Here is a 27,158-nt window from a genome sequence, read left to right as displayed (position 1 = left end):
CATTAGATTAAACAGCTGTTTGTTCGGTGCTGATAAGCAACTGACAACCTCAAAATGGACAATTTCTAGATTAATGTGAAACGTGTTCAAGGCATACACTGCTGTGCACAAAAAGGCTCCAGAATGCCCTAAAGCACAGTTTGGTTGCATAGCATATATTATTTCTCCTAGAACAAGCAGGATGGTAGTCCTCACACATGGGTGACATCAGATGGAGGCCGGCACAGAAAATGTATGTCAAACTTTCTAGGAATTTTGACTGGCAAACTGAACATGCCCAGCATGCCACTGTCCAAGCAGGGTCCCTCTTCAGTCTCTTCCGCGAAGCTATTGTCTCATGATTGTGGAGCTCTGCTCTCTTGTATTTTCAAGTAATTTCCCTGTCTATTCCAGCTGTTCCTGTGCCGGGTTTCCTCTTCCTACTGGTTTAGTTAGGGTGGCGCTGTAAGTTGTTCTCCGTTCTGTGTGGTGTCTCACTCTCTGTGGCCTCTGTGCACCAACTGCTCGCTGTGACTTTTTGTAATGGCGTTGGGATTTCATCGAGGCTCCCAATGGCCATGGACCTTGCCACTCTCAGATCCGCATGAGGTATATATCCTCTAGGGGTATTACATGATGTTAGAGGGTGTCGTTTTTGCAACCAGATGACCCCCCAAAAGCAGTCACGCCCATCTAGACAAAATGGAGAAGCTTTTCTGTTCAGAAAAATCTGAACCTTTGACTCTGGCATTGGGAGCATTTGACTCCGAGAGGCCGTGGGGAGCTGATGGACACTGAGCCTTCGCTGTCCACGCCTCCGCTGGTGCCTCCTCTGGAGAGAGGGGCCAAGGATCGGCCATCATTGGTATCTTCATTCTCCACAATGTCGGGATCATCTCCATCTTCCTCGGCACCAGGGAAAGACCGGGCTGAGCACAGAGCAAAGACCTGGAAGCATCGCCACCGGTCACCATCTTGGTACGGCACAGGGTTCGGGTTGGCACCGGCACCCCCTGAAGCGACACCCCTCCCCCCCCCCCCCCCCACAGAGAGGAGACACTGTCCTCTATTGAGCCCAAGCGTTCCCCCACCGATGCTGGTGCTGGGCACAGATCTCCCTAGGGGCTTTGAGGGAGATCTGATGACACTTCTCCCCTCCTCTGTCTGTCTTGTCCTCGACGGACTTTCAAGAGGAGCTGGACCACAGGGTGCAATTGGCAGTGGTCAGAGCCCTGCAGGGCATCGAGCCACCGGCCCTGCTGGAGCTGGAGCCTGCGTCCCTTGATGTTGGCACTGCTGCTGGAGCTGCCTCGATGTCCTTCTTGGCGTCTTCTCCACACTGCCAGTGCCTGGGGGTCCATCAATACCCCAGCGGCCACCGTTGCCTCCTCCGTCTGGTGCAATTCCTATTATGGGTTCCTCCTCCGAGGAAGGCCCAGCGCAGCACCGCCGAGGCCCTTGGTTCCATGATTGGTGTTTCCCGATCCGGTTACAGGTCTTTCGGGGGCCTCAGTGCCTGCCGTGCCCTCTGTGCCCAAGCTGAAGGGCCTAGGTGGGGTCCTCCTCTGGTGTCTCTGGGTGATCTTAGTGAGGAAGATGCCCTGTATGACCGTGGGGAATGATACCTCAGAGTCCTCGTCTGAGGACTTGGGGGATCTTCCCTCGGACCTGTCTCCTCCGGAGGAGCAGCACCAGTCCCTGCCTAAGGACTTGGCCTTTGCGAGATTTGTCTGGGCTATTGCAGAAACCATTCCGTTTGAGCTTTTGATGGAAGAGGATGCCAAGCCTAAAATGCTGGATGTTCTCCAGTTTGTCGATGCCCCAGAGGAGGTGGTGGTTGTTCCTGTACATGAAATCTTCAAGGACTTACTTCTTAGAATTTGGGAGCACTTCATCTCCATTTATTATTAGACTTGCCATTAACAAAGGATTATGATTACCATTGGTTTATTGTATTTGCTTTTATTTTGTTGATATTTTTTGATATATATCATGTCTGTTATTTCAATTTCTCTGTAAAGCCTGTTGCTGAATTATAGTTTATTGTAAACCGAGGTGATGTTTTTAACGTGCCGCGGTATATAAAAAAATCACTAAATAAATAAATAAATCTCTGTGCCTCCGGTAAATAGGAAGGCTGATGCTATTTATCTGGTACAGCATGCCTTGGGATTTGAGAGGTGTCAACTCCCACATCAGTCTATCATGGTGGAGTCCGCCCTAAAGAAGGCCAAGCATGCCTGCACCCGTGCCTCCGCCCCTCCGGTTTGAGAGTACAGAGCGCTGGATGCGCTGGGCAGGAAGGTGTTTCAGAGCTCCATGTTGATCGCCCATAGTGCTTCCTACTAGGTCCAGCAGTTGTCAGAACATCTGCTTCAGCAGTAGCAGAACACTTTTTTGGCTCTCGTCCAGCTAGGCTTGGAATGAGGCAAGCATGAAGTGCACGCCACTTACAACGTGTTTGAAACGTTGCTAGGGTAGCAACAGCAGGCACTGCTGCCCGCACAATGGCCTGGCTCCAAGCTTTTGATCTCTGGGCAGAGGTCCAGAAGAAGCTCACAAACCTCCCATGCACTGGCTAGAACTTTTTTGGTGATAAGGTAAGGGATGCTGTGGCTCAGTTGAAAGTTCACAATGAGAACCTTTAGCATCTTTTGGGCAATATATTGGACCTGCCGCCTTTGGCAGGAAATCCTCGTGGCAGGGCTTGCAGAGGTCTTTTTACTGCCAGAGGAAATAATATTCTCCGGTCTTTCATGTCCATGCTCAGCGTGTGAGCTCTAGGGGCCACCCAAGAAAGCAGCGGACCCCCAGATCCCAGCTGAGCCTCACTACAGGCTTTTGACAGACTGTGAGGGAGCATAAGCCAATTGTGCATACCTTTGTTGTCTAACCCTTCGGTTGGAGGCCAGCTGCAGTTCTTTGTGGACCGCAGGCCCAGTGTTACTTCAGACCAGTGGGTCCTGTCCATTGTTCATAGAGGGTATCGACAACATTTTGGGTATTCCCATGAACTCTCCTCCGTTCCCCTCTTGGTGTCGGTCCTCACATCAGGAAATACTCTTGACGGAGCACTCCGCCCTCGTAATGGCTAGAGCAGTCGAACCCATCCCGCTGCGGCAGCAAGAGAAGAGGGTTCTATTCTTACTATTTCCTGGTTCCAAAGAGAGCAAGGGGACTATGTCCTGTTTTGGACCTGAGAGCCTTGAGCCAGTTTCTAAAAAGAGGTTAAAAAATGTTCTCTAGGCACCCTGATTCCCCCTCCTGCATGGAGGGGACTGGCTTTGCTCCTTCGATCTCAAGGAGGATGCATACGTCCACATCGAGATCTTTCCCAGCCACAGGAAATATCTTCAGTTTGTCATGGGCGAGAGGCATTTCTAGTACAGGGTGTTGTCGTTCGGCCTCTCCTCAGCCCCCCATGTCTTCACCAAGTCCTGGCAGCGGTGGGAGCACACTTCCTGCTGTCTAGAGGTGCAGGTGTTTCCCTACTTGGACGACTGGCTTGTCAAGATCATCACCCAGGAGGGAGCACTTCGGTCCCTGCACTTGACCATTCGGGTGTTGGAGTCCCTCGGGTATGTCAACTTCCCGAAGTCCCATCTGACCCTGTCGGCACCCAGCTAGACACGACCTATGCTAGAGCCTATTTGCCTCGTGATCGGGCGCTCACACTAGTGTCCCTTGCAGGTCTGGTTCATCAGAGCCGGCATGTCTCAGCCCACCTCATGCTCCATCTTCTGGGTTACAAGGCTGCCACTGTCCATGTTACATCCCTTAGCTTACTTGCATATATGCAGGGCCCAATGGATTCTGCAGTCCCATTGGCAGCAGGCCACCCAGGACCTCCATGTGCGCATCTGATACTCCGCCTCTCCAGACCTCCTTGTCTTTGTGGGAGATCCTGCCCAATTTGGAGCAGGGAGGACCTTTTCAGTCTCCCCCCTTCCCAGGTTGTGCTAGTTGACCCTGGAGTGGGGTTGCCCATGTGGAGGGTCTCTGCATGCAGGGACTGTAGTCTGTTCTGGAAGCTCAGTGCCAGATCAACTTCCTGGAGCTTCAAGCTCTGGGCATTCCGGGATCACTTGTCCCATACGGCAGTCCTGATCCAGACCGACATCCAGGTGACAATGTGGTACATCAGTAAACAAGGAGCTACAAGATTGTTCCTCCTGTGCCAGGAAGTGGTTCAGATTTGGTCATGGGCTCGGTCTCCAGGCATGCTGCTCTGAGCCATGTACCTTGTGGGGACAGAAAAAGTCATGGTGAACTGGCTGAGTTGGACCTTCCGACCCCACAAGTGGAGATCTCCAGACGTGGATCTCTTCACCTCCCCCCTACAACAGCAAGGTGAAAAACTTCTGCTCCCTATACAGAGGGGACGGCAAACCAGCCTCAGATGCCTTTGCTCACTATTTGGGCAGGGGCCTTCTCTAGGCGTATCCTCTGCTTCCTCTGGTGATGAAGACTCTCCTGATGCTCCAACAGGACAGGGGAACCATGATCCTCATAGCCCCTCATTGGCCGAGGCAGGTCTGGTTCCCGCTCTTGCAGAATCTCTCAGGGACCTGATCAGTCTCTGGATTTCCCCTGACCTCATCACACAGGATCAGGGCAGGCTGCACCATCCCAACCTCAAGGCAGCGACTCTAATGGCCTGAATGTTGACAGGCTAATTCTGCAGCTCCTTGACCTGTTGGATAATGTGTCTAAGGTCCTGGCAATTTCCAGGAAGCCTTCCACCTGGAAGTCTTATGGCCTGAAGTGGACAAGGTTTGCCGTAGAGTGAGAGCATCACAGTTTAGATCTGTTCTCCCAGATATTTTTTTTTCCTTGCTGCAGTTTGCCTCGCAGTTAGGAGCTCTGAGAATTTCTCACACAATTTTCCTCACAGAAAAAAATCGTATTTTACTTTTAAAAAAAAAAAAAAAAAAATTCCCTCATAGGGGGTCTCCCATCGGGATAGTGTTTTTCCATCATTCGGTGAGTAAGTTCACTATTCCCGGTCGATTTCCGCTCCCACCTTTTTCGGTGTCTGCAGGCCATCGACCGTTTTTGGGCCTCAACCTCTGCCATTATGGCAACAGGTTTCCGAAAATGTCGAGTGCCCCCGAACCATGTCGATTACCAGCCCACATGATGTCTGTGTACTGTGTCTCGGCCCATCATACGACGTGTCTAACTGTCCAAGTTGTGCCCAGATGACTCCGAAGGATAGGCGGGCTCGCCTCGACAAGATGGAGACTCTGTTCAAAATCAAGTTGACTCCATCGATGTCCACTCAATCGTCACCGGCAGGACAATTGAAAAAGTTAGTCATAAAACCTCGCCGGGTGCACCAGGGCAGCAGTGACCGTCCGTCTAAGGAATCCACATCATCTACCTCTGTGCTGGGGAAAGACCAGACCGAGCACAGAGGGAAGCACCTATGCGAGTCTATTCCCGGTGCCGGCACCAATCCCGCATCAGCTTTGATGGCTATCGAGTCGTTTGCGAAGAAGACACATGTAGAGGAGCTTCTAACACCCTTTCCCCCTGAAAAACCAAGGCGATCCCCACCGATATCTGTGCCGGGTACTGAGCCCCCACAGGTCCCTGTGGAGGTGCCAGTAGCACCTAGCCTGCCACCCCCTGTAGCTACGATATCTACAACAGCTTTCAGAGAAGAACTGGACGGTTTCATCCTCCAGGCAGTGCTCGATGCTCTCAGAGACCTAACACCCATCGATGCCGGCCCCCATACCGACACCGGAGCCATCGATATTTGCACCGTTGCTAACCAGGCTGGGATACACTCATCAGTGCCCTTCCGACACAACCCGGATCACCGATGCAAAGCAACCTGCAAAGCTTCTGAAATCCCCGATTCCCATTCCGGGGTCCTCAGATGACGAAGGTACGGATTCCAGTCCTCTGTCATCAATGCCTGGTCCTTCAGGGCTCTCGGGACCGAGAGGCTCTCGTTTTCCATCGATGCCTCTAGTGCCACCGAAACCCGCATCGGTGTCACCACATCTTCCATCGAGGCCATTGAAGGATCCATCGGTGCCAACCTGTCCTACCGTACCAATCTTCTTCCCTCCTTCAGGATCTCGACAAGAGACCTTTTCTGACACATGGGAAGATGTTGACACTGACTCATCCATGGAGGATATCTTATCAGAACCATCTCTTCCAGAAGAAAGGAGAAAATCTCCCCCAGAGGATCTCTCCTTTGCCAATTTTATTAGGGAGATGTCAGAGACTATTCCCTTTGAACTTATTATAGAAGAGGACACATGCCACAAAACAATAGAGGTTCTCCAATTTGTGGATGCACCAAAAGAAGTGATGGCTATACCAGTACACGAAGTGCTAGTAGATCTGCAACATTGTCTCTGGGAACATCCTTGTGCTGTTCAGCCTGTGAATAAGAGGACAGATGCGACTTATCTTGTCCAAAATATTCCTGGTTTCCAAAAACCACAACTGCCCCATCAATCGGTTGTAGTTGAGTCTGCACAAAGGAAGGCTAGAATGCTGTGACCACACTCTTCAGCACCTCCTGGCAAAGACCAAAAATTCCTTGATATCTTAGGTCGCAAGATGTTTCAAGGTTCTATGCTAGTGTCACGCATAGCTGCATACCAATTTTACATGACACAGTATCAAAGAAATCTCTGGAAGCAGGTTCATGGAATAGCAGACTCTCTTCCCCAACAGCAACAAGATAGTCTCAATGCCATATTACATAAAGGCCTTGAGGCTGGCAAACATGAGGTTCGGGCTGTGTACGATTCCTTTGAAACAGCTTCTCGCATGTCAGTGATAGGAATTAGCACCAGGAGGTGGGCCTGGCTAAAAGCCTCTGACTTGAGATTTGAAGTCCAAGACAAACTTGCCAATTTGCCATGTACCAGTGAAAACCTATTTGGCGACAAGATGCAGTGGCTCAATTAAAAGACCATAATGAGACCCTGCGACAATTATCCACAGTGACTACCGAGGCCCCTTCTTCTGCACGAAGATCCACTAGAAGGGCCCCTAGGAAACAATTTTATCGCCCACGCAGATACTATCCACCTGCATCTCGCGTGAGGCCAACTAGACCGTTTCAGAAAACACATCCTCGACAGCCCAAGACATCCAGGCCTCAGCCACCACCGCAAACAGGCCAGGCCTCTGGATTTTGAGACATATATCCAGAGAATAGCAGTCCCTCCATAAATCCAAAACCAGATTTGCCAGTAGGAGGTCGAATTCGCCACTTCATGACCAACTGGCTCAACATAACCACAGACCCAATTGGTTATATCCATCATAACCCAGGTATACCATCTAAACTTCCTCATGGTACCCCCGGACTTACCACCAAATCCTTTGTGGATGCAAGAAGATCACAAAGGTCATCTAGAGTCAGAACTGTCCACCCTTCTGGGTGTCAGGGCTGTGGAACCTGTTCCCCGAGCACAGCAGGGCAGAGGGTTCTACTCCTGCTATTTTCTCATTCCAAAGAAATCAGGTGGCCTCCAATCTATCTTAGACCTCCGCAATCTCAACAAATTTCTACGAAGAGAAAAAATCAGAATGGTGTCCTTGGGCACCATGCTTCCCCCTTCTGCAAAAAGAAGATTGGCTCTGTTCTCTGGATCTTCAAGACGCTTACATTCCAATATTCCCACCTTACCACAAGTACCTGTGTTTCCTCGTGGGACATCAACACTTTCAGTACTGGGTCCTGCCTTTTGGACTTGCCTCGGCACCCCGTGTATTTACAAAGTGCCTAGCAGTGGCTGCAGCCCATCTACGCAAGAAAAGCATACACGTCTTTCCTTACCTGGACGACTGGTTCATCAAGAGCCAATCCAAGCAAGGAGCTCTCAACGCTCTCAAGCTCACTATCAATCTGCTGCACTCTCTGGGATTTCTCATCAACTACCAAAAATCCCAACTGACTCCATCTCACCTCCTGACTTCATTTGGACACCACAGTCGCAAAGGCCTTCCTACCCAACGACCACACAGACACTCTCTCCAGACTAGCTGTATCTCTGCACACAAAAAAGCCTCAGTCCATCAATTCTTAAAATTGCTGGGTTGCATGGCTTCCACAGTCCACATCACTCCTATGGCCAGACTGGCCATGAAAATAACTCAATGGACTTTGAAATCTCAATGGCTCCAAGCCATTCAACCACTTTCATCCCAGATTCAAGTAACCCACCAGTTACGTTTCTCGCTTCTCTGGTGGACAAACAAACTCAATTTGCTAACAGGTCTGCCTTTTCAGCAACCAGTTCCACAGATACCTTTGACCACAGACTCATCCACCTTGGGTTGGGGAGCTCATGTGAACAATCTTCAAACTCAAGGTACTTGGACACAGCTCGAAGCAATGTTTCAGATCAACTTCCTAGAGCTTCCTAGAGCTTTGAACACATATAGAGCTGTGTTCTCTATATGTGTTCAAGGACAGCCTTTCATACAAGGCTGTTCTCATACAAACAGACAACACAGTTGCAATGTGGTCCTTGAACAAGCAGGACGGCACAGGCTCTTATCTTCTCTGCCAAGAAGCTGCGCAGATCTGGGACTGGTGCCTTGCACACTCCATGTATCTGCGGTCCACTTAGCTGGCAGGCATGCAGAATGTAGTAGCAGATCGCCTCAGCCGACAGTTCCATCCCCACAAGTGGTCTCTGGATCCTGTGGTAACGACCAGAATCTTCCAATGCTGGGGTCAGCCAACAATAGACCTCTTTGCATCTGAACTGAATCCAAAGTGGACAGATTCTGCTCCCTGCACAAGCAACAAAACAAGTTAACCATGGACGCCTTCGCTCGCCCCTGGAACACAGGCCTCCTATATGCGTATCCCCCGATACCGCTGATAGCCAAAACTCTCGTGAAGCTACAACAGGACAAAGGGTCAATCATACTCATAGCCTCGACAAGTATGGTTCCCCATGCTTCTCAACCTCTTAGAGAACCCATTCGTCTGGGCACAGCACTCACTCTCATAACTCAGAACCAAGGCATGTTACGCCATACGAACCTTCAGACCCTATCCCTCACAGCCTGGATGTTGAAAGCTTAATCCTCCAACCACTCAACCTTTCAACTGATGTCTCAAGTGCTTGTAGCCTCACGAAAGCCTTCCACACGAAAATCCTATCGTTCTAAGTGGAAAAGGTTCACCACGTGGTGCACACAAAAAGGTATCGACCCCTTTTCCTGCCCCACTCCATCTCTATTAGACTATCTCTGGCACCTTTCAGACTCTGGTCTCCAGACTTCTTCGGTGAAGGATACACCTGAGTGCTATCTCAGCGTACCACAAAGGACTTGGGAATTCCCCTGTAACAGCGCAACACCTTGTGAGTAGTTTTATGAGAGGCCTACTACAACTCAAGCCCCCTTTACGGCCACCAGTCCCTGAATGGGACCTAAATGTAGTACTTACAAGGCTCATGCGCTCCCATTTGAGCCTTTGCACTCCTGCAATGTTAAATTTCTTACATGGAAAGTTCTCTTTCTAGTAGCCAGAAGGGTGAGTGCATTACAAGCACTTGTCACATACTACCCTATACAAGGTTCCTACATGACCGAGTGGTCCTATGTACTCACCCTAAATTCCTTCCCAAGGTGGTTACTGCCTTCCACTTGAATCAGTCTATAATCTTGCCCACCTTTTTCCCAAGGCCTCACTCTCACCATGGTGAGAGAGTTTTACACACCTTGGATTGTAAACGTGCACTTGCATTTTACCTAGACCGCACTGTAGTCCATAGGAAATCCACCCAACTCTTTGTTTCTTTTGACAAAAACAAACTAGGAGTTGCAGTGGGCAAACAAACTCTCTCCAACTGGCTAGCAGATTGTATCGAATTCTGCTATGAGAAAGCAGGCCTTCCTCTCCAGGGACAAGTGAAGGCACACTCAATAAGAGCCATGGCAACATCAGTAGCACACTATTGTTCAGTATCGATTGCGGACATCTGCAAAGCTGCAACATGGAGCTCTCTTCGCACATTACTGTCTGGACAAGGAAGGACATCAACTCTGCCTTTGGCCAATCCGTCTTGAACTTATTTCCAGTATAATCCCAACTCCTTCCACATCCAATCTGTTGTGATTTTCAAGCTGCCTCATTTTTCCCAACAGTACAACAGTTGTGCCTGTTGCACAGGTTGTACGCTGTTGGTCCAACTTAAATGAGTCAGCCTGTAGCTTGCTAATCACCCATATGTGAGGACTACCATCCTGCTTGTCCTGGGAGAAAGAGTTGCTTACCTGTAACAGGTGTTCTCCCAGGACAGCAGGATGTAGTCCTCACGAGACCGACCTGCCACCCCGCGGAGTTGGGTCCAAAACGTTTTATTTTTCGCTCGCACCTTTTGCTACAAACGAGACTGAAGGGAGACCCCTGTGGCTGCAGGGATCATGGCATGCTCAGTGTGCCAGTCAAAAGTTCTAGAAACTTTGACAGAAAAGTTTTCTGTGATAGGGCTCCGTCCAGTGACATCACCCATATGTGAGGACTACATCCTGCTGTCCTGGGAGAACACCTGTTACAGGTAAGCAACTCTGCTTTTTCCTGCTCCATATCGAAACTGCTGGATTACCTACTGTACCTCTCGGATGCTGGATTGAAGACCCAACTCCATCAGGGTACATCTGAGTGCCATTGGGGGCCTACCACCAGGGAGTGGATGGTTCACCCATCTCTGTGCCATTAGTATGGCATTTCATGCGAGGTCTGCTTCAGTTGAAGCCTCCTCTGCGTCATCCTGCTGTGTCCTGGGACCTTGGGTGTTGGCTCAGCTCATGAGGATCCTTTCGAGCCACTGTGCAACTGTGACCTGAAGTACCTGACCTGGAAGCTCATGTTTTTGGTCACAGTCACTTTAGCATGCAGGGTCAGTGAGCTTCAGGCATTGGTGACTTGCCCACCATATACAAAATTCTTTCATGATAGGGTGGTTCTGCGTACGCACCCTAAATTCCTGCTTAAGGTGGTGACTGATTTCCATCTTAACCAGTCAATCATCCTGTCCACCCTTTTTCCCAAGCCTCATTTGCACCAGGGAGAATGGGCTCTGCACAGCTTGGATTGCAAGAGAGCCTTGGCCTTTTGCCTGGAGCAGACAGCAGGCCACAGGCAATCCACACAACTCTTCGTTTTGTTTAAGAATAGATTGGGAGTTGCGGTTGCCAAGCAGACCCTGTCTAATTGACTGGCAGATTGCATCTCCTTTTGCTATGCGCAAGCGGAACTGCAGCTTGGGGGCCATGTCAAGGCTCATTCTGTCAGTCATGGCGGCTTCGGGGGCCCACCTGAGAGCAGTACCCATGACTGAGATCTCAAGGCTGCAACATGGAATTCTCTCCACACCTTTACCACTCACTACTGTTTGGACAGGGATGGCCGACACAATAGCAACTTCAGTCAGTCTGTCCTCCGGAATCTTTTTCAGCTGTAGAACTCAACTCTTCCTGCCTAGGGCCCTTTTTTCAGGTTTAGGCTGTTTCCCGCTGTTACCAACAGCACCTGTTGTGCCCATTGGCACTTTGTCTTGCTTGTTGTTTGGGAACAGCCTGCAGCTAGGGATTCACCCATGTGTGAGGACTACCAACCTGTTTGTCCTAGGAGAAAGCAGAGCTGTTTACCTGTAACAGGTGTTCTCCTAGGACAGTAGGATGTTAGTCCTTACAAAACCTGCCTGCTACCCAGCGGAGTTGGGTTTCTTTTAGGTTTATTTTATTTTTTCGTAATTCAATGTTGAGACTGAAAAGGGAACCTGCGTGGATGTGTGAATAGTAGCATGCTGGGCATGATCAGTGTGCCAGTCAGTTTCTAGAAACTTTAACATAAGTTTTCCGTGCCGGGCTCCATCTGATATCACTTGTGTGAGGACTAACATCCTGCTGTCCTTGGAGAACACCGGTTACAGGTAAGCAACCCTGCTTTCTGCAGAAAAGGTGAAGGTACGGCTCTATAAAGCAGCAGCAAGGTGTGACAGAAATGGTCATCAGAGGATGCAGCCTATTGTAGACAGGTAATTAAGGCCAAACTGCTTCCCTTCCAATAAAGTACTGCTTTGGTGTGTCCCTGTGGTACAGACTGGGGGAAGGGAATGACATCAGATGGAAAAAAATTTTCTTACTGGATCAATTCCTATTTCATTGGTTCTCTAACCCATGTTGATTGATATCTACCAAATTGTAATTGTAATTGAGTCCATGCAACATGGATGGTAACCTTCTTTTTTTTTTTTTTTTTTGTCCTGGTAGGAAAGCATACAAAAGGATCTCACATTGACACAGGCTGAACATCTCAAGGTTTGAGATGGCTAGCACTGTACTTTGGTCTGTAGCTATAGAAGAGTAATCAATCAAAAGAAAGCCCAATATGAAGGAAATCCCAGGTACCCCTTGGGTATAAACTAACAAATCTAAATAAATAGTCCATTGGTCAGATATTTCAAGAAAACCTCAAATTTTGTAGGACCGACACAGAAACAGCTTATTGTTCCAAAAGCTGCCTCTTGTTTAAAGTCCATTTTACTTTTTTAAATTTACAAATCTAATTTTTTAAATATTTTTTTTGATAGTTAAAAACCAACTCTTGGTCTGAAAGAAAGTGAGCGGTAATTTTCAGTTTTTCTACATTTTACCTGCATCAATCTTTGCATGATTAGCTTAAACTTAAACAGTACTTAACTTGCCAACAATGAAGCAATCCAAACCCCATGTTTCAATATAAATCTGCTTCAGTGGGCTGTGTTCATCAGCTAATACTCATCTAGTAAGAATAAGGATCGACGTAGACATGAATATACGGTCATGTGTGAGCAAAGGGATTCCTTTGAGATGTCTTACTAGATGAGTATTAGTTGAACATGTAGCTCCCTGAAGCAGATTTATATTGAAACATGGGGTTTGGATTGCTTCATTGTTGGCAAGTTAAGTACTATTTAGATTTGTTGGCTGTAGAAGAGTACCCAGTCTGATGGAAGAACTAATAGAACAGAAATGAATCATAGGCCATAATGCCCATTTTGTTTGAAATTCACTGTCATACTAGTTCATCTATTTATGTGATGTTGATAGTTAATGTCCTTTTTTCTCAGCGTTCAGACAGATGAATCCAGAATCAGTGGGTTGTGCGCCTCTACCAGCAGATGGAGATGGAACAAAGCCAACATCACGGTATATATAGCCCTGCAGTGGCATCAGCCCACCAGTATTCTCCATCTCCAGTAGAAGGTGGAAGTGCATCTCCCTACTGGGGGATTTGCCTTAAATTTATTTTTTTTTTTTTAAGAAAATAAAGGAGACTATATGCACCACTCTCCTGAAGTGATACCAAAAGGTCCCTCCCTCAGTCTAGTTTCTCCTGGGGTGATATCTATTTGATCTCTCCCCCAGTCAAGTACCTTGATCCAGTATCTGCTGATGGAAGATCCAACTGAAAGGTAAGCAGGTGCAGGAAGCTGAGCACAGTGGTGACGGTATATGCCCTCTCCCCCCACAGCTGGAGACTGACTCTGTACTCAGCCAGGACAGGCTAACCTCAGGTAAAGCAAAAAAAAATAAAATAGAAGGAAGGTTATCTGTAGGGATTCCTTCGGTCACCATGCTCGATGCATCGATCAAACGTTTGTTTCTGCCTCCATGAGAGTTTAAGGGATGTGGCCAGCCTGGTGGATTAAGCAGCCTTTTTGGGCTAGGCCCTGCTGTGGCCTTTTTGCATTTTTTTTCTATGCCCTTTTCAGGATCATCGGTTCGTGTAAGTGTGTCCAGTTGTGCACCCAGTTTTTGGACGTTTAGTTGGACACCTGCTTGGACGTCCAATTAGTAGCAGTGTCTAATTGAGGTGCGTGCTTGCCTATATGCACAATCTGAGTGGCATTGAGGCACTCAGTTTTTGGGTGCTCATCGAAGCACAGGGCTGTATGCTTAAATTTTGGATGCCTATTTTTTTTTTTTTTTTTTTGCAGCATGAATACAGCTGAACACACACCTTTCAGTCACCTGTTAAGCGTACTGACAGACTGATGGCGCCTATAGCTAAGAAACCTAAGCGCTTTACACTCTGTGCTGCTTGTCGTATTCGGCATCTCAGCCTGGTGATCCCTCTAATTTGTGCCAGCACTGCTTGGAGGCTCAGGGAGAATTGCCTTCATCTGATTTTACTAAGCCTGGTCCTTCCCAGCCTGATGCGGGCCTGGGTAAAGATGTGTCAGAAGGGGCACCTGACTTTGGAACTCCCTTAATTGGTTCGTCAGCGGGGGAAGGTGGTACAGGATAAGTGCCTCCTGGTTTTGGCATGGATCCTTCTGCCTTTTCTTGGGTGGAATTTTTTTAAGAATTGCTGTCTTTTCTTCAGGTGCAGTCCTCTGCCCTGACCAATCTTTCCAGGTCAGAGGTGCAGGTGATGACCTCCCACACACCTGGTGCTACAGTTAAGTATCAAAGTACACGTAGATCGGCAGCTGGTCTTCCCGATAGAGACCTGGTTGGCACGGATGATGAAGCTGATCCTTACTTCCTGGAGGATGGGAAAATTCCTCCAGGATTGGAACTGTATAGGAATATATTGCGGTTCTTTCATAAAGATGAGTTACTGGCTTTGAAGATGCTGGGAGTCCTTGAGGCTGAGTCTGTCTGAGCCAAAGAGATCCCATTTTAATTTCTTTGCTTAAAGCCTTTTGTTTTTTTACCTGTTATGGAGGCCTTTCAAGAGTTGATTGATCTTGAGTGGGGTGCCCAGAAGCTAACTTCAGAGGGGAGCGAGTCTTGGAAGGACTGTACCTCCTAGATCCAGCTGTGAAAGAGCAGTTACGTTTTCTGAAAGTGGATGCACTGGTGTCTGCCTTCACCAAGTGGATGACTATCCCCGTAGAGGGAGGATTGAGGCCATCTCATTTGAAGCAGTGGCAATGACTTTGCAGATAATTTCTTGTTGTTCCCTGGTGGCTCACTCCTGTTTACTTCTCTCTCAGGAGGTTGATGAATCTGGTGTGAATTCCAGGGCTGTGATGGAGCCAGCAGCTGCCTTTTTGGCAGATGCAGGCTTCAATTTGGTCTGCACCTCAGCCAGAGGAGTGGCTTTAGTAATATTGGCCAGGCATCAGTTGTGGCTAAGAAATTGTTTTGCTGATGTGACCTCTAAGTCTAACCTTATGAAGTTGCTCTTTAAAGGTTCACTCTTGTTTGGGAGCGAGTTGGAGAAAATGGCCAATAAGTGGAGCAAGTTCCCTGTTCCTTGGTTACCGGAGGGTAAGAAGCAGTCACTGCACTCCTTTAGCATGAGAGGTCATGCTAGGGGATCCAAATGTTTTGACCCTACAGAAGAGCAGCCTTTCAGAGGAGTCAACCTTTCGGTAGGTCTTAGTCCTTTCATCCCAGACAGGGTGCAGGTTTGGGTAAGGAACCCCCCCCCCCCCCCCCCCGAGCCTCCCAATGAAGGTGTGCATACCCACCCCCAGGAACAGGAGATAGGGGGTCACTTTTATCAGAGGTGGGTCGAAATCAAGTCAGACCAATGAGTCCTGGAGGTGATATGATATAGATATGTCCTGGAGTTTTACAGTGATCCTCAGATGTGATCATGGTGTCTCCCTGCCACTCACTGCAGAAGAGGCAGGCAGCGGAGTGTACATTGTCAAGGCTTTTCAGTCTGACAGTTGTGGTTCCACTGACCATGTCTCAAGAAAATACGAGCTGATATTCCATTTATTTTGCTGTGCCTAAGAAAGAGCTCTTTTCTGTCCTATCCTGGATCTCAAAGGGTTCAACCGTCATTTGCAGGTGACTCGTTTTCTCATGGAAACCTTGTGCTCAGTGATAATGGCCATGCAGTTAGGGGAGTTTGACGTCCTTAGATCTGTCTGAGGTGTATCTGCATATTACCATACGGCTAGAGCACCAATGTTTTCTGTGATGCGTGGTTTTCGGGTGTTATCAATTTCGAACATTGCCTTTTGGTCTGGCCACCACGCCCAGAGCTTTTTCCAAGGTTATGGTGGTTGTGGCGGCAGAGTTGAGAGAGAATGGGATTCTGGTACACCCGTACTTGGACGACTGGCTGATTTGGGCCAAGACTCTAGAAGAGCCTCTGGGAGTCGTGCAAGGTGATCTTCTTGTTGCAGGAGCTCAGTTGGGTGGTAAAACCTGACCAACAGCAGTCTTCAGCCATCTTATTCGCTGGAGTATCTCTGTATTTGGTTCAACACAAAGCATGGTAGTGTTTTCCTGCCAGAGGGTCATATTCAGAAGTTGATGGCGCACGTGCGTCTGAACACAGCAGACAGTGTGGTCCTATCTGCAGGTACTCGGATTGATGGCAGCGACCCTGGAAGGTGGTGCCATGGGCGAGGGCACAAATTCATCCTCTTCAGCGCTTCCTACTGTTTCATTGAAACCCACGGTCTCAGGACTATTCGATTCGGCTTCACCTGCCAATGGAGGCCTGCTCTCACCTGCAGTGGTGGTTACAGCCAGATCATTTGAGAAAAGGGTTTTTCCTAAGCTCACCAGACTCACAACAGATACGAGCCTCCAGGGTTGGAGAGCTCACGATCAGGAGCTGACAGCGCAAGGGCACTGGAGTCCAGAAGAGTCTCTGGAATATCAATCAGCTGGAAGCAAGTGCAGTCCTGTTGTCATGCTTGCAGTTTGGCAACCAATTGTAGGGTTGAGCAATCTGATTCATGTCTGACAATGCAACAACAGTGCTTTGCATCAATCGGAAGGGTGGAACCAAGAACCAGCAAGTGTCATGGGAAATAGCCCATCTTATGGAATGGGTGGAAGTGCATCTTCAGGAGATAAGTCCCACACATTGCAGGAAAAGACAATGTAAAAGCAGACTTTTAGAGCAAAGTCTAGATCCAGGTGAATGGGAATTGTCAAACAAGGCACTTCAGCTTGTAGCGGATCGCTGGGACCTTCCGTTTCTGGACCTGCTAGTGACTTTTCGCACTGCAAAGGGTTCCTCGTTTATTCAGTTGCAGGAGAAATCCGAAGCCCTTGGGCATCGATGACCTCATGCAGGAGTGGCCGGAGGGCGAGCTGCTTTATGCCTTCTCCTGTGGCCCATGTTGGGCAGGGTGATCTGGAAGATCAAGAGTCACAGGGGAATGGTGCTTCTGGTGGCACCAGATTGGCCCAGGAGATCATGGCATGCAGATCTGCGAAGGCTCCTAATGGCTTCTCCCTTCGGGTTTCCGGCGCACAGGGATTTGCTGTCAGGGGCCTGTTCTTCATGAATACCCAACTCTATTTTGTCTGCTTGTTGAAGCATGGATATTGTACTGCGGTGATTGCCACCTTGCTGCAAGCAGGAAGGTTTTCCACTTCTTTTGACTTACCTGCAGGTTTGGCGCGTGTTTGAGGCTTGGTGTGAAGATTGAGGGGTTCCTCATTCGGTTCAGATCCTGCTCATTTTGGAAGTTTTACAGGATGGATGGCATGAAGGGTTGGCCCTTAATTCCTTGCAGGTACTGGTATCTGCTCTTGCCTGTTTCAGGGGTCAGGTGAATAGTGGACCGTTGTCGGCTCATCCAGATGTGGCCATATCTTAAAAGGAGTGAAACATTTTAGTCTTTCCTTACAATTACAGTCCTTGAAAACGGTGTTCTGATGGCAGTTGTTCAGCGCATAGAGTATCTGATCTGCAGGCCGTGTCTTGGTGGGATCCATTCTTTCAAGTGACTCCAGAGGCAATACAGCTGCTTACTGTTACTTCTTTTTTGCCCAAAGTGGTTTCGGATTTTCACCTGAATCCAGTCCATTTCCCTGCTGTCTTAGGACAGGAAAAGAGATGTGGAGGAATATTGCCTGTTGCGGCCCTAAGATATCTAGGCATATCGTGAGGTATCTGAAGGTTTCTAAACCTGTTTGTTCTTCACGGTGGAAGTAAACAGTGAGCCAGCTTCATGGGCTACAATAGCTCACTGGATTAAGGAGGTTATCACGGCCACATATGTAGATGTTGAACAGCCTTTGCCTAGTGAGGTTAGGGCTCATTCTACTAGGGTTCAGGCAGTGTCATGGGTGGAGGTTAGATTGTTGTCTTCTGTCAACATTTGCCGAGCTGCGACGTGATCCTCCTTGCATGCCTTTTCCAGGTATTATCGTCTGGATATGAAGGCCTGGGAGGATGCAGCCTTTGTTTGTGCAGTTTTGACTGGACTGAGGGTAGCCTCCCGCCCTATTTGGGAGTAGCTTGGGTACATCTCACTGGTTCTGGATTCATTTGTCTGAACACTAAGAAATGAGAAATTACTACTTGCCTGATAATTTCTCTTTTCTTTAGTATGGACAGAGGAATCCAGCTTCCCACTCTTGGCTGTCAAATGATTGTGCTGTGGTCCTCCTGCATGGGTACGTATTCAGGGAGTGCTGTAAGTGTCAATCCAGTCCCTAGACTAGTTTTTAATACATCCTGTGTCTGAGCTCAGTATTTCCTGTTGACTGAGTACTGGCATAACTATTTGTTGTTAAGTTTTGTTACTGTCCACAGTTGGCTTTTGCAGATTATATTAACGGGCTGATGTCACTGCAATGTTTTGGGGGGTTTTTTCTGTCTCCATCTGCTGATAGAGGTGCATAACCCACTTGTTCTAGATTCATCTGTCTGTACTAAAGAAAAGGAAATTATTAGGTAAGTAGTAATTTCTTATTTCATGTTTTCTTCTTTGTTTGCAGCAAACCTGTCTTAGTTTATAATTTTTTTTTCTCTTCAAAAGATGAGGATCGATTTCCTTCAGAAGCTGATGCAGCTGTTAATGAGATGACAAGAGACACAGCTTTGCTTGCACAGGTAAATGGTGTTTATACAGCATAAGTTTATGTATGGCTAAATTACAGCTGTTGTATTGAAAACTGGCTTCACTGGCTTTAGTAAAATCTTAATATAATCTAAAGAAAAAAAATGGCCTGTGGTGGTGAAGATTTTATCACTCATTTTGTTGAGAAAATGAGCCCACTTTTAGGGTGTGCTAATGTTCCATCAAAATTCTTTTTAGAGCATACAACTCAAATGAGTCTGAAGCACTGGCCTGGGAAAGTCTGAACTCATTAGATGTCAGAAGTTATGCAGGGATTTGCAGCTGGATAAGTGATCACTGGAAAATGCCTGGTACTGTGGGCTACAGAAAGCAATAGCAAACCTCTGCAATATTCTGCTATTGGTGGGGGAATGAGGGAGGTCGCAGAAATGGGTAGAAAGAGGATAGGATAAAGCAGGGGTCGGGAACCCATGGCTCGCGAGCCAGATATGGCTCTTTTGAGGGCTGCATCTGGCTCGCGGACAAGTGTCGCCACACTTTCCGGTCCCCCACTGACCCAGCTGCTCCCCAGTCCTCCTCCGCCCGGGCTTAAAATGCTGTCAGCCCGGGCGGAACGCGGCAGGACAGCTGGAGTCAGCGGCACCGGCGTGCTCTCTTCTTCCCGCCCCCCCCCCCCCCCCCCCCCCCCCGTGGCCCGGAAGAGGAAGTGGAGAGTATCAGGTGCGTGCGCAGCAAGAAGAGGCCACGCTAGTGCGCTCGGCATCGGCCCGAAGAAAAGAAGACTGCAGCGCGGCTCGGAGGAAAATGAAGAGCTTCAACCGCAGCCGATGGGACTCCGCCTCCGCGAGGGCTGAAAATGAAGGAGGTTAGCGTTGGGAGGAGGCTGCTGCTGCCGCGAGTTCCCGGGGTGGGGGAGAGAGAGAGTGAATGAGCGAGCAAGCATGTGTTTGCTCGCTTGTGTGTGTGTGTGAGTGAGTGCCTGTGTGTGTGAGTGAGATTGCATGTATGTGAATGATTGAGAGCCTGTATATGTGAAAGAGAGTATGTCTGTGATTGAGAGCCTGCCTGTGAGAGAGAGCATGAATGTAAGTTTACCATTGGGAACCTGTATGTGTAAGTTTGTGATTGAAAACCTGTTTGTGTGAAAGAGTATGTGTGTATGTGAGATCCTTTGTGTGTGAGAGGAATCTTGTGTATGTATGATTAAGAGCCTGTGTGTATAAGTAAGAGAGAGATCATGTGTGTCTGTGTGATTGAGAGCTGGTTTAGGTGATGGAGCATGTGAGTATGTGATTGAGAGCCTGTGTTTAAATGAGAGAGAGAGACCATGTGTGTCTGTGTGTGATTGAGAGCTGATTTAGGTGAGGGAGCATGTGAGTATGTGAGAGCCTGGGTGTAAATGAGAGAAAGAGAGGACATGTTTGTAAGCATGTGAATGAGAGTCTGTGTGTGAGAGAAAAAGACAGCATGTATTTATGTGATTGAAAGCCTGTCTGTGTGTGTGTGTAAGCGTGAAAAGATAGACAGCATGTGTGTAAATGTGTTCTCACAGGACAAGCAGGATGGGTGTTCTCACAGGACAAGCAGGATGGTTGTCCTCACAAATGGGTGACATCGAGGATGGAGCCCAACCACGGAAAACTTCTGTCAGTTTCCAGAACTTTGACTGGCCCCTACTGGGCATGCCCAGCACGGCACTAACCCTGCAGCCAGCAGGGGTCTCCCTTCAGTCTTCTTTTTTCTGCGCAGCAGTAGCCACGCGGTGAAAGAGCTCTTAACCACGTTCCTGACAGGAATATAGAATTTATTATTCTGAAGAAAATTTGCCCCTCAGGGGTCTCCCTTCGTTGAATTTTTTCGTCCGCGGAACTCCGGTAAGTTTTTGCCGTTGTTTCATCGACTTTCGTCGACTTTGGCCCTCGGGGCCCATTAGCAGTCGACAGTCCTGCGGCTAAATTTTTGGCCTTCCGCCATGGCATCGGGTTTCCGACGGTGCCCGGACTGTACCCGGACTATGTCTATCACAGACCCTCATGGAGTCTGTGTTTTATGCTTGGGTAGTGAGCATGATGTCCTGACTTGCACCAAATGTGCCTTAATGACACCAAAAGGTCGCAAGGCAAGAATGGAGAAGATGGGGCTCCTCTTCCATGTTCGCACCCCAACGCCATCGATTGCATCGACGTCATCGGAACCGGCACAGTCGAAGTCTTCCTACCATCGACAGCCCTCCGGTGACCGTCCGCCATCGACACCTTCTCGGCCATCGACTCCTGTCCCTTCCCCCGATCATCGAGGAGATAGGAAGGAGAAACATCGCCATCGACGTCATAAGTCTCGGCCCGTCGAGGAATCGACGTCATCGACCTCTGTACCGACCGAGCCTCCGCAGAAAAAGCCTCGATCAGAGTTGGCACCGTCCACTTCTGTTTCGCAGGCACCGAGGCAACCCTCACCCCTTCGGGGTTTGGGAGCCGCGATTCCACCGGTGACGGTGGTCCCTCCGGCTCAGCCTCAGCCTCAGCCTCCCTCTCCCGTTGAGCCGGGTCTAGTTACCCCTGGTCTCCGGGCAGAACTGGACCGGCTGGTCCAGGAGGCCATCGATAAAGCGATGCAACGGTTCCAGCCTCCCCCGGCACCGACTCCGGCACCGAGAGCGGAACCGGCCACCGAGCCGATTGCGGCTGCACTGGCACCGCTGTTACACCGGATGGAGGCATTAATGACAGCCCTTCCGGTGATATCTATGTCACCAACACCGGCAAGACCGCTGTCACCGACAGATATTTCCTCGGGTGGAGAAACACCGTATCGGATCCCACCTTCGGGTATAGTTCCGTCGGTTCCAGGGCGTCCCTCGCCACCGATCTATCCCTCGGCACTGATACGCCCCTCTGCTCCACCGAGGTTTCCGATGCCAGCATCGATTCCATCAAGACCGACACCGGTTCCTTCGATGCCGACCCCGGCACCGATCCCGACATCGATTCCATCGAGGGTTTTCTCGATGCCCCCGGTGGCTCCTTCCAATTTCTCGGAGCCTCAACCAGGGCCTTCAGGTGTTCAACCCCCTAGTGGTCGTAAAGTTCACCAACCTGATCCTTATGACACTTGCGGTGATGATACCTCCTCTGATACTGATGATTTGCCTTCACCTCCCTCTCCCGCAGAGAGTAGAAAGCGTTCTCTCCCTGAGGACCTCTCTTTCATAAATTTTGTGAAGGAAATGTCAGAGTTGGTGCCTTTCCAGCTCCAATCTGAACAAGATGACAGGCACCAGATGATGGAATTACTCCAGTTCCTGGATGCCCCTAAAATTATAACATCTATACCAATCCATCAGGTTTTCCTAGATCTTCTAAAGAAGAATTGGGAATCCCCTGGATCTATTGCTCCAGTTAATAAGAAAGCTGACACTACATATCTTGTACAGTCAGCTCCTGGTTTTCAAAAACCACAATTGGACCATCGTTCTGTAGTCGTAGAATCAGCTCAAAAGAAAGCTAGACGACTAAAACCCCACTCTTCTATGCCTCCTACCAAGGAAAACAAATTCTTAGATAGCATAGGTAGAAAAGTATATCAAGGAGCTATGCTGATCTCCAGAATAGCTTCCTATCAGCTGTACATGACCCAATACAATAGGGTCATTCTCAAACAAATACAGGACTATTCAGATTCCTTGCCAGAACAGTTCCAGCCACAGCTCCAATCCCTACTAGCTAAGGGATTTGAAGCTGGGAAACATGAAATTAGAACATCTTATGATGTATTTGATGCATCCACGAGACTTTCTGCTACAGCAATCTCTGCTAGACGCTGGGCTTGGCTCAAGTCATCTGATCTGCGTCCAGAAGTTCAAGACAGGCTATCTGATTTGCCTTGTCTTGGGGATAATCTCTTTGGTGAGCAGATTCAGCAAATTGTTGCTGAACTTAAGGATCATCACGAAACCCTTAAACAGCTCTCCTCCATTCCTCCTGAGGTGCCTTCTAAACAGCCGTTTAGAAAAGACTCCAAGAAGCCTTTCATTCGGCCCAGGAAATATTATCCCCCTTCATCTAAGCCTAGGCCTGCATGGTCTTATCATAAGACTCAGTCTCGCCAGACTCGAAAGCAAAAACCTGCAGCAGCTCCACCTCCGGGCCCTGCAGCAGGTTTTTGACTTCGACTTAGAGAGCACATACCAGACCCCTCTTCCAGCCATACCAGTGGGAGGTCGACTATGCCACTTCCTGGACAGATGGCATCAGATCACCACAGATCAGTGGGTATTAGCAATCATTGCACAGGGTTACCATCTCAACTTCCTGACTCTCCCTTCCGACTTCCCACCCCTGCAGGCGTGGAGTCTCACGGATCATTCGGTTCTTTTAGAGCAGGAGGCTTCTCTTCTCCTACAGTCAAACGCTATAGAACCCGTTCCTCTCTTTCAACAAGGACAGGGGTTCTATTCCAGGTACTTCCTGATCCCAAAAAAGTCAGGGGGACTTCGTCCCATCCTGGACCTAAGGGCCCTCAACAAGTACCTCCACAAGGAGAAGTTCAAAATGGTGACCCTAGGCTCGTTGCTCCCTCTGCTACAAAGAGGGGACTGGTTATGCTCTCTAGACCTAAAAGACACATATACCCACATTGCGATAACACAATCTCATCGCAAATACCTCCGTTTCCTAGTAGGCCAAAGTCACTACCAATATCGAGTGCTACCTTTCGGCCTCGCATCCGCACCACGCGTGTTTACCAAGTGCCTTGTGGTAGTTGCAGCATTTCTTCGACAGTAAGGTGTCCATGTCTACCCCTACTTGGACGATTGGTTGATCAGGGCCCCAACCCAGCAATTAGCTCGGTCCTCCCTGACCCTAACACTTCAAACTTTGCTTTCGCTGGGTTTTCTAATCAATTACGAAAAATCCTGCGTAGTCCCATCTCAAACCTTATCCTTCATTGGGGCAGACTTGGACACCTTACAGGCAAAAGCCTTCCTTCCTCATCAAAGGGTCCAGACCATAGTGTCCCTAGTTCGCCAGCTGTGCTCTCAACACACAGCCACAGCTCGCCAACTCCTGGTTCTTCTTGGACACATGGCCTCCTCAGTTTATGTGACTCCCACAGCCCGCTTAGCCATGAGAGTCACACAATGGACTCTGAGACTACAATGGACTCAAGCTATTCAGCCTCTGTCCTCCATAGTCCACATCTCCAACACCCTTCGTCTCTCGCTTGCATGGTGGATGAATCCGTTCAACCTCTTACAGGGCTTACCCTTTCTTCCACCAGATCCTCAGGTAATTCTCACCACCGATGCTTCCAACATCGGTTGGGGTGCCCATGTAAACGATCTGCAAACTCAAGGGCACTGGTCACGAGAGGAAGCCAAACACCAGATAAATTTCCTGGAGCTCCGAGCGATTCGCTACGCTCTCAGGACTTTTCAAGATTGCCTTTCAAATCAAACAATCTTAATTCAGACAGACAACCAGGTAGCCATGTGGTAAATAAACAAGCAGGGAGGCACAGGTTCCTTCCTTCTGTGTCAGGAAGCTGCGCAGATCTGGGCAGAAGCCCTCTCCCGCTCCATGTACCTCAGGGCCACCTATCTGCCGGGAGAAGACAATATATTGGCAGACCAGCTGAGCCGTGTCTTCCAACCACACGAGTGGTCGCTCAATCCTTTAGTAGCGATCTCTCTGTTTCACAAGTGGGGTTATCCCCACATAGACCTCTTTGCGTCCCCTCAAAACCACAAAGTGGACAATTACTGCTCTCTCATTCGGAGCCAGCACTCTCGGCCGAGGGATGCATTCTCCCTCACTTGGACAATGGGTCTGCTTTATGCATTCCCTCCACTTCCTCTTCTGTCGAAGACTCTCGTGAAGCTGCGTCAGGACAGAGGAACTATGATCCTGATAGCACCGCACTGGCCTCGCCAAGTGTGGTTTCCCATACTCCAGGATCTCTCCATCCGCAGGCACATTCCTCTGGGAAAGGACCCGCATCTCCTCACTCAAAACGACGGATGCCTCCTCCATCCCAACCTCCAAGCCTTGTCCCTGACTGCATGGATGTTGAAAGGTTAGCCCTTCAGCCTTTCAACCTTTCAGATTCAGTTTCTCGTGTCCTGATAGCTTCACGAAAGCCTTCAACAAGAAAATCTTACTCATACAAATGGAAAAGGTACACGTCATGGTGCACTTCTCAGTCCCTTGATCCCCTTTCCTGTCCAATCTCTAAATTCTTGGACTATTTATGGCATCTATCAGAATCCGGTCTAAAGACCTCTTCTATAAGGATGCATGTCAGTGCGGTAGCCGCCTTCCATAAAGGTATCGGGGGTGTCCCTATCTCAGTACAACCCCTGGTAACACGCTTTCTTAAAGGCTTGCTCCATTTAAAGCCACCCTTACGTCCTCCGGCCCCATCTTGGGACCTTAATCTGGTTCTTGGTCGTCTAATGAAACCACCTTTCGAACCTCTGCACTCCTGTGAATTAAAATATCTCACATGGAAAGTGTTATTCCTTTTGGCTATCACTTCAGCTCGCAGGGTTAGTGAACTACAGGCCCTAGTTACCTATCCGCCTTACACTAAGCTCCTGCAGGACCGGGCGGTACTCCGCACTCACCCTAAATTTTTACCTAAGGTAGTTTCGGAGTTTCATATCAATCAATCCATCATACTACCTATCTTCTTTCCCAGGCCCCACTCCAACTCCGGGGAACAGACTCTGCATACCTTAGACTGTAAACGAGCTCTAGCTTTTTATCTAGACCGTACAGTTTCTCACAGGAAGAGCACTCAATTATTCGTCTCTTTCCATCCTAACAAGTTAGGGCAACCTGTGGATAAGCAGGCTCTTTCCTCCTGGTTGGCGGACTGCATTTCTTTTTGCTATGAGCAAGCTGGCATTCCTTTCCAAGACCGTGTTAAAGCACACTCTGTGAGGGCCATGGCGACTTCAGTAGCACACCTTCGATCGGTGCCGCTTCCTGACATCTGCAAGGCTGCAACCTGGAGTTCCCTCCACACCTTTGCAGCCCACTATTGTTTGGATAAAGCTGGAAGACAGGATTCCATCTTCGGCCTATCTGTCTTGCGTAACCTTTTTCCAACTTGATGTACCAACACCCTTCCACCTTCCCGGTAGGGTGCGGATGTCCTTTACCAAATTCCACCCCAGTTGTTGTGCCTGTTGCATTTGGTGCAAGTCAGGACATCCTCAGCTCGGTACTCACCCATTTGTGAGGACAACCATCCTGCTTGTCCTGTGAGAAAGCAAATGTTGCTTACCTGATGTAACAGGTGTTCTCACAGGACAGCAGGATGTTAGTCCTCACGAAACCCGCCCGCCACCCCGCGGTGTTGGGTTCGTTTATTTACTTTTTCGGCACTGCCTGTAGCTATAAAAACAAGACTGAAGGGAGACCCCTGCTGGCTGCAGGGTTAGTGCCGTGCTGGGCATGCCCAGTAGGGGCCAGTCAAAGTTCTGGAAACTTTGACAGAAGTTTTCCGTGGTTGGGCTCCATCCTCGATGTCACCCATTTGTGAGGACTAACATCCTGCTGTCCTGTGAGAACACCTGTTACATCAGGTAAGCAACATTTGCTTAATTAAGAGCCTATATAAGTGAGAGAGAAAAAACATGTGTATATGTGAGTACTGAGAGCATGTGTGTATAGGTGTGTCATTGAGAGCCAGTGTGAGAGAGAGCGCTGGTATGTGACTGAGAGAGGAGAAAGTTCCAAGCAAACCACGCCACCTCCTGCTAATTCAGAACAATCTCAGGACACCTGGATATCAAACGTTCCCAGGTATGCAGAGCAAAAAAATTTTTGTATCCTTACTATTTTTCATTACTGGGTCTTTGTGTCTGCTATTTTGAAATATTTTGTTGGTATCTGGAAATGTTTTATATGAGTTTTTAATTATTGGATATTCCACTCATCAGCTGTTTCGAAATGTTCTTTTTGTTAGTACAGTTTTACTGCTGATGATTTTATATTTCTTGATTTGTTTTATAAGGATGGGTGATGTTTCTTTTTTCCTTTGTTACACTGCATACAGACTCTGGCTTGTTGCAGTTTCCAATTCAGTTTTTTCTGAATGCTTCTTGTTATGCATTTTGGTCTCTTTATTCTGTTAGGTGAGGGACAGCACGTGATTCAGGTGAGGTTTTCTGCTGGCATGTAGTTTCTGTGTAGGACTCTATAAGCAGCCTGACTTGGTCCGTTTTCCTAATAGGAAATGTATTGGTGTCTTAAGGCCTGGTGTAATTTTTTCAGAGACTTATTGTACTTTAAAAGTGTGATCTTACATAAAATGCACACATTTACGTGTATTTAGTTTTAAACATATTGTATGGCTCTCATGGAATTACATTTTAAAATATGTGGCGTTTAT

The 27,158-nt window shown here is 48.5% G+C and overlaps 1 protein-coding gene across 2 annotated transcripts in view; it reads left to right on the top strand.

Moving 5' to 3' along the window:
- The window catches only part of AKAP1 (A-kinase anchoring protein 1), a 214,352-nt gene that overhangs the window by 164,202 nt on the left and 22,992 nt on the right, over window positions 1-27,158 (top strand). For both annotated transcript variants that reach the window (XM_029611909.1, XM_029611908.1), the window contains exon 9: window positions 18,717-18,790. In XM_029611909.1, the coding sequence (XP_029467769.1) occupies window positions 18,717-18,790 (74 nt within the window). The remainder of the gene's footprint in view (window positions 1-18,716; window positions 18,791-27,158) is intronic.

Source organism: Rhinatrema bivittatum, chromosome 8 (genome assembly GCF_901001135.1).
Source record: "Rhinatrema bivittatum chromosome 8, aRhiBiv1.1, whole genome shotgun sequence".
Lineage (NCBI taxonomy): Eukaryota > Metazoa > Chordata > Amphibia > Gymnophiona > Rhinatrematidae > Rhinatrema > Rhinatrema bivittatum.
Note: the sequence above shows the minus strand (reverse complement) of the source record. Positions and strands in the feature narration are given on the sequence as shown.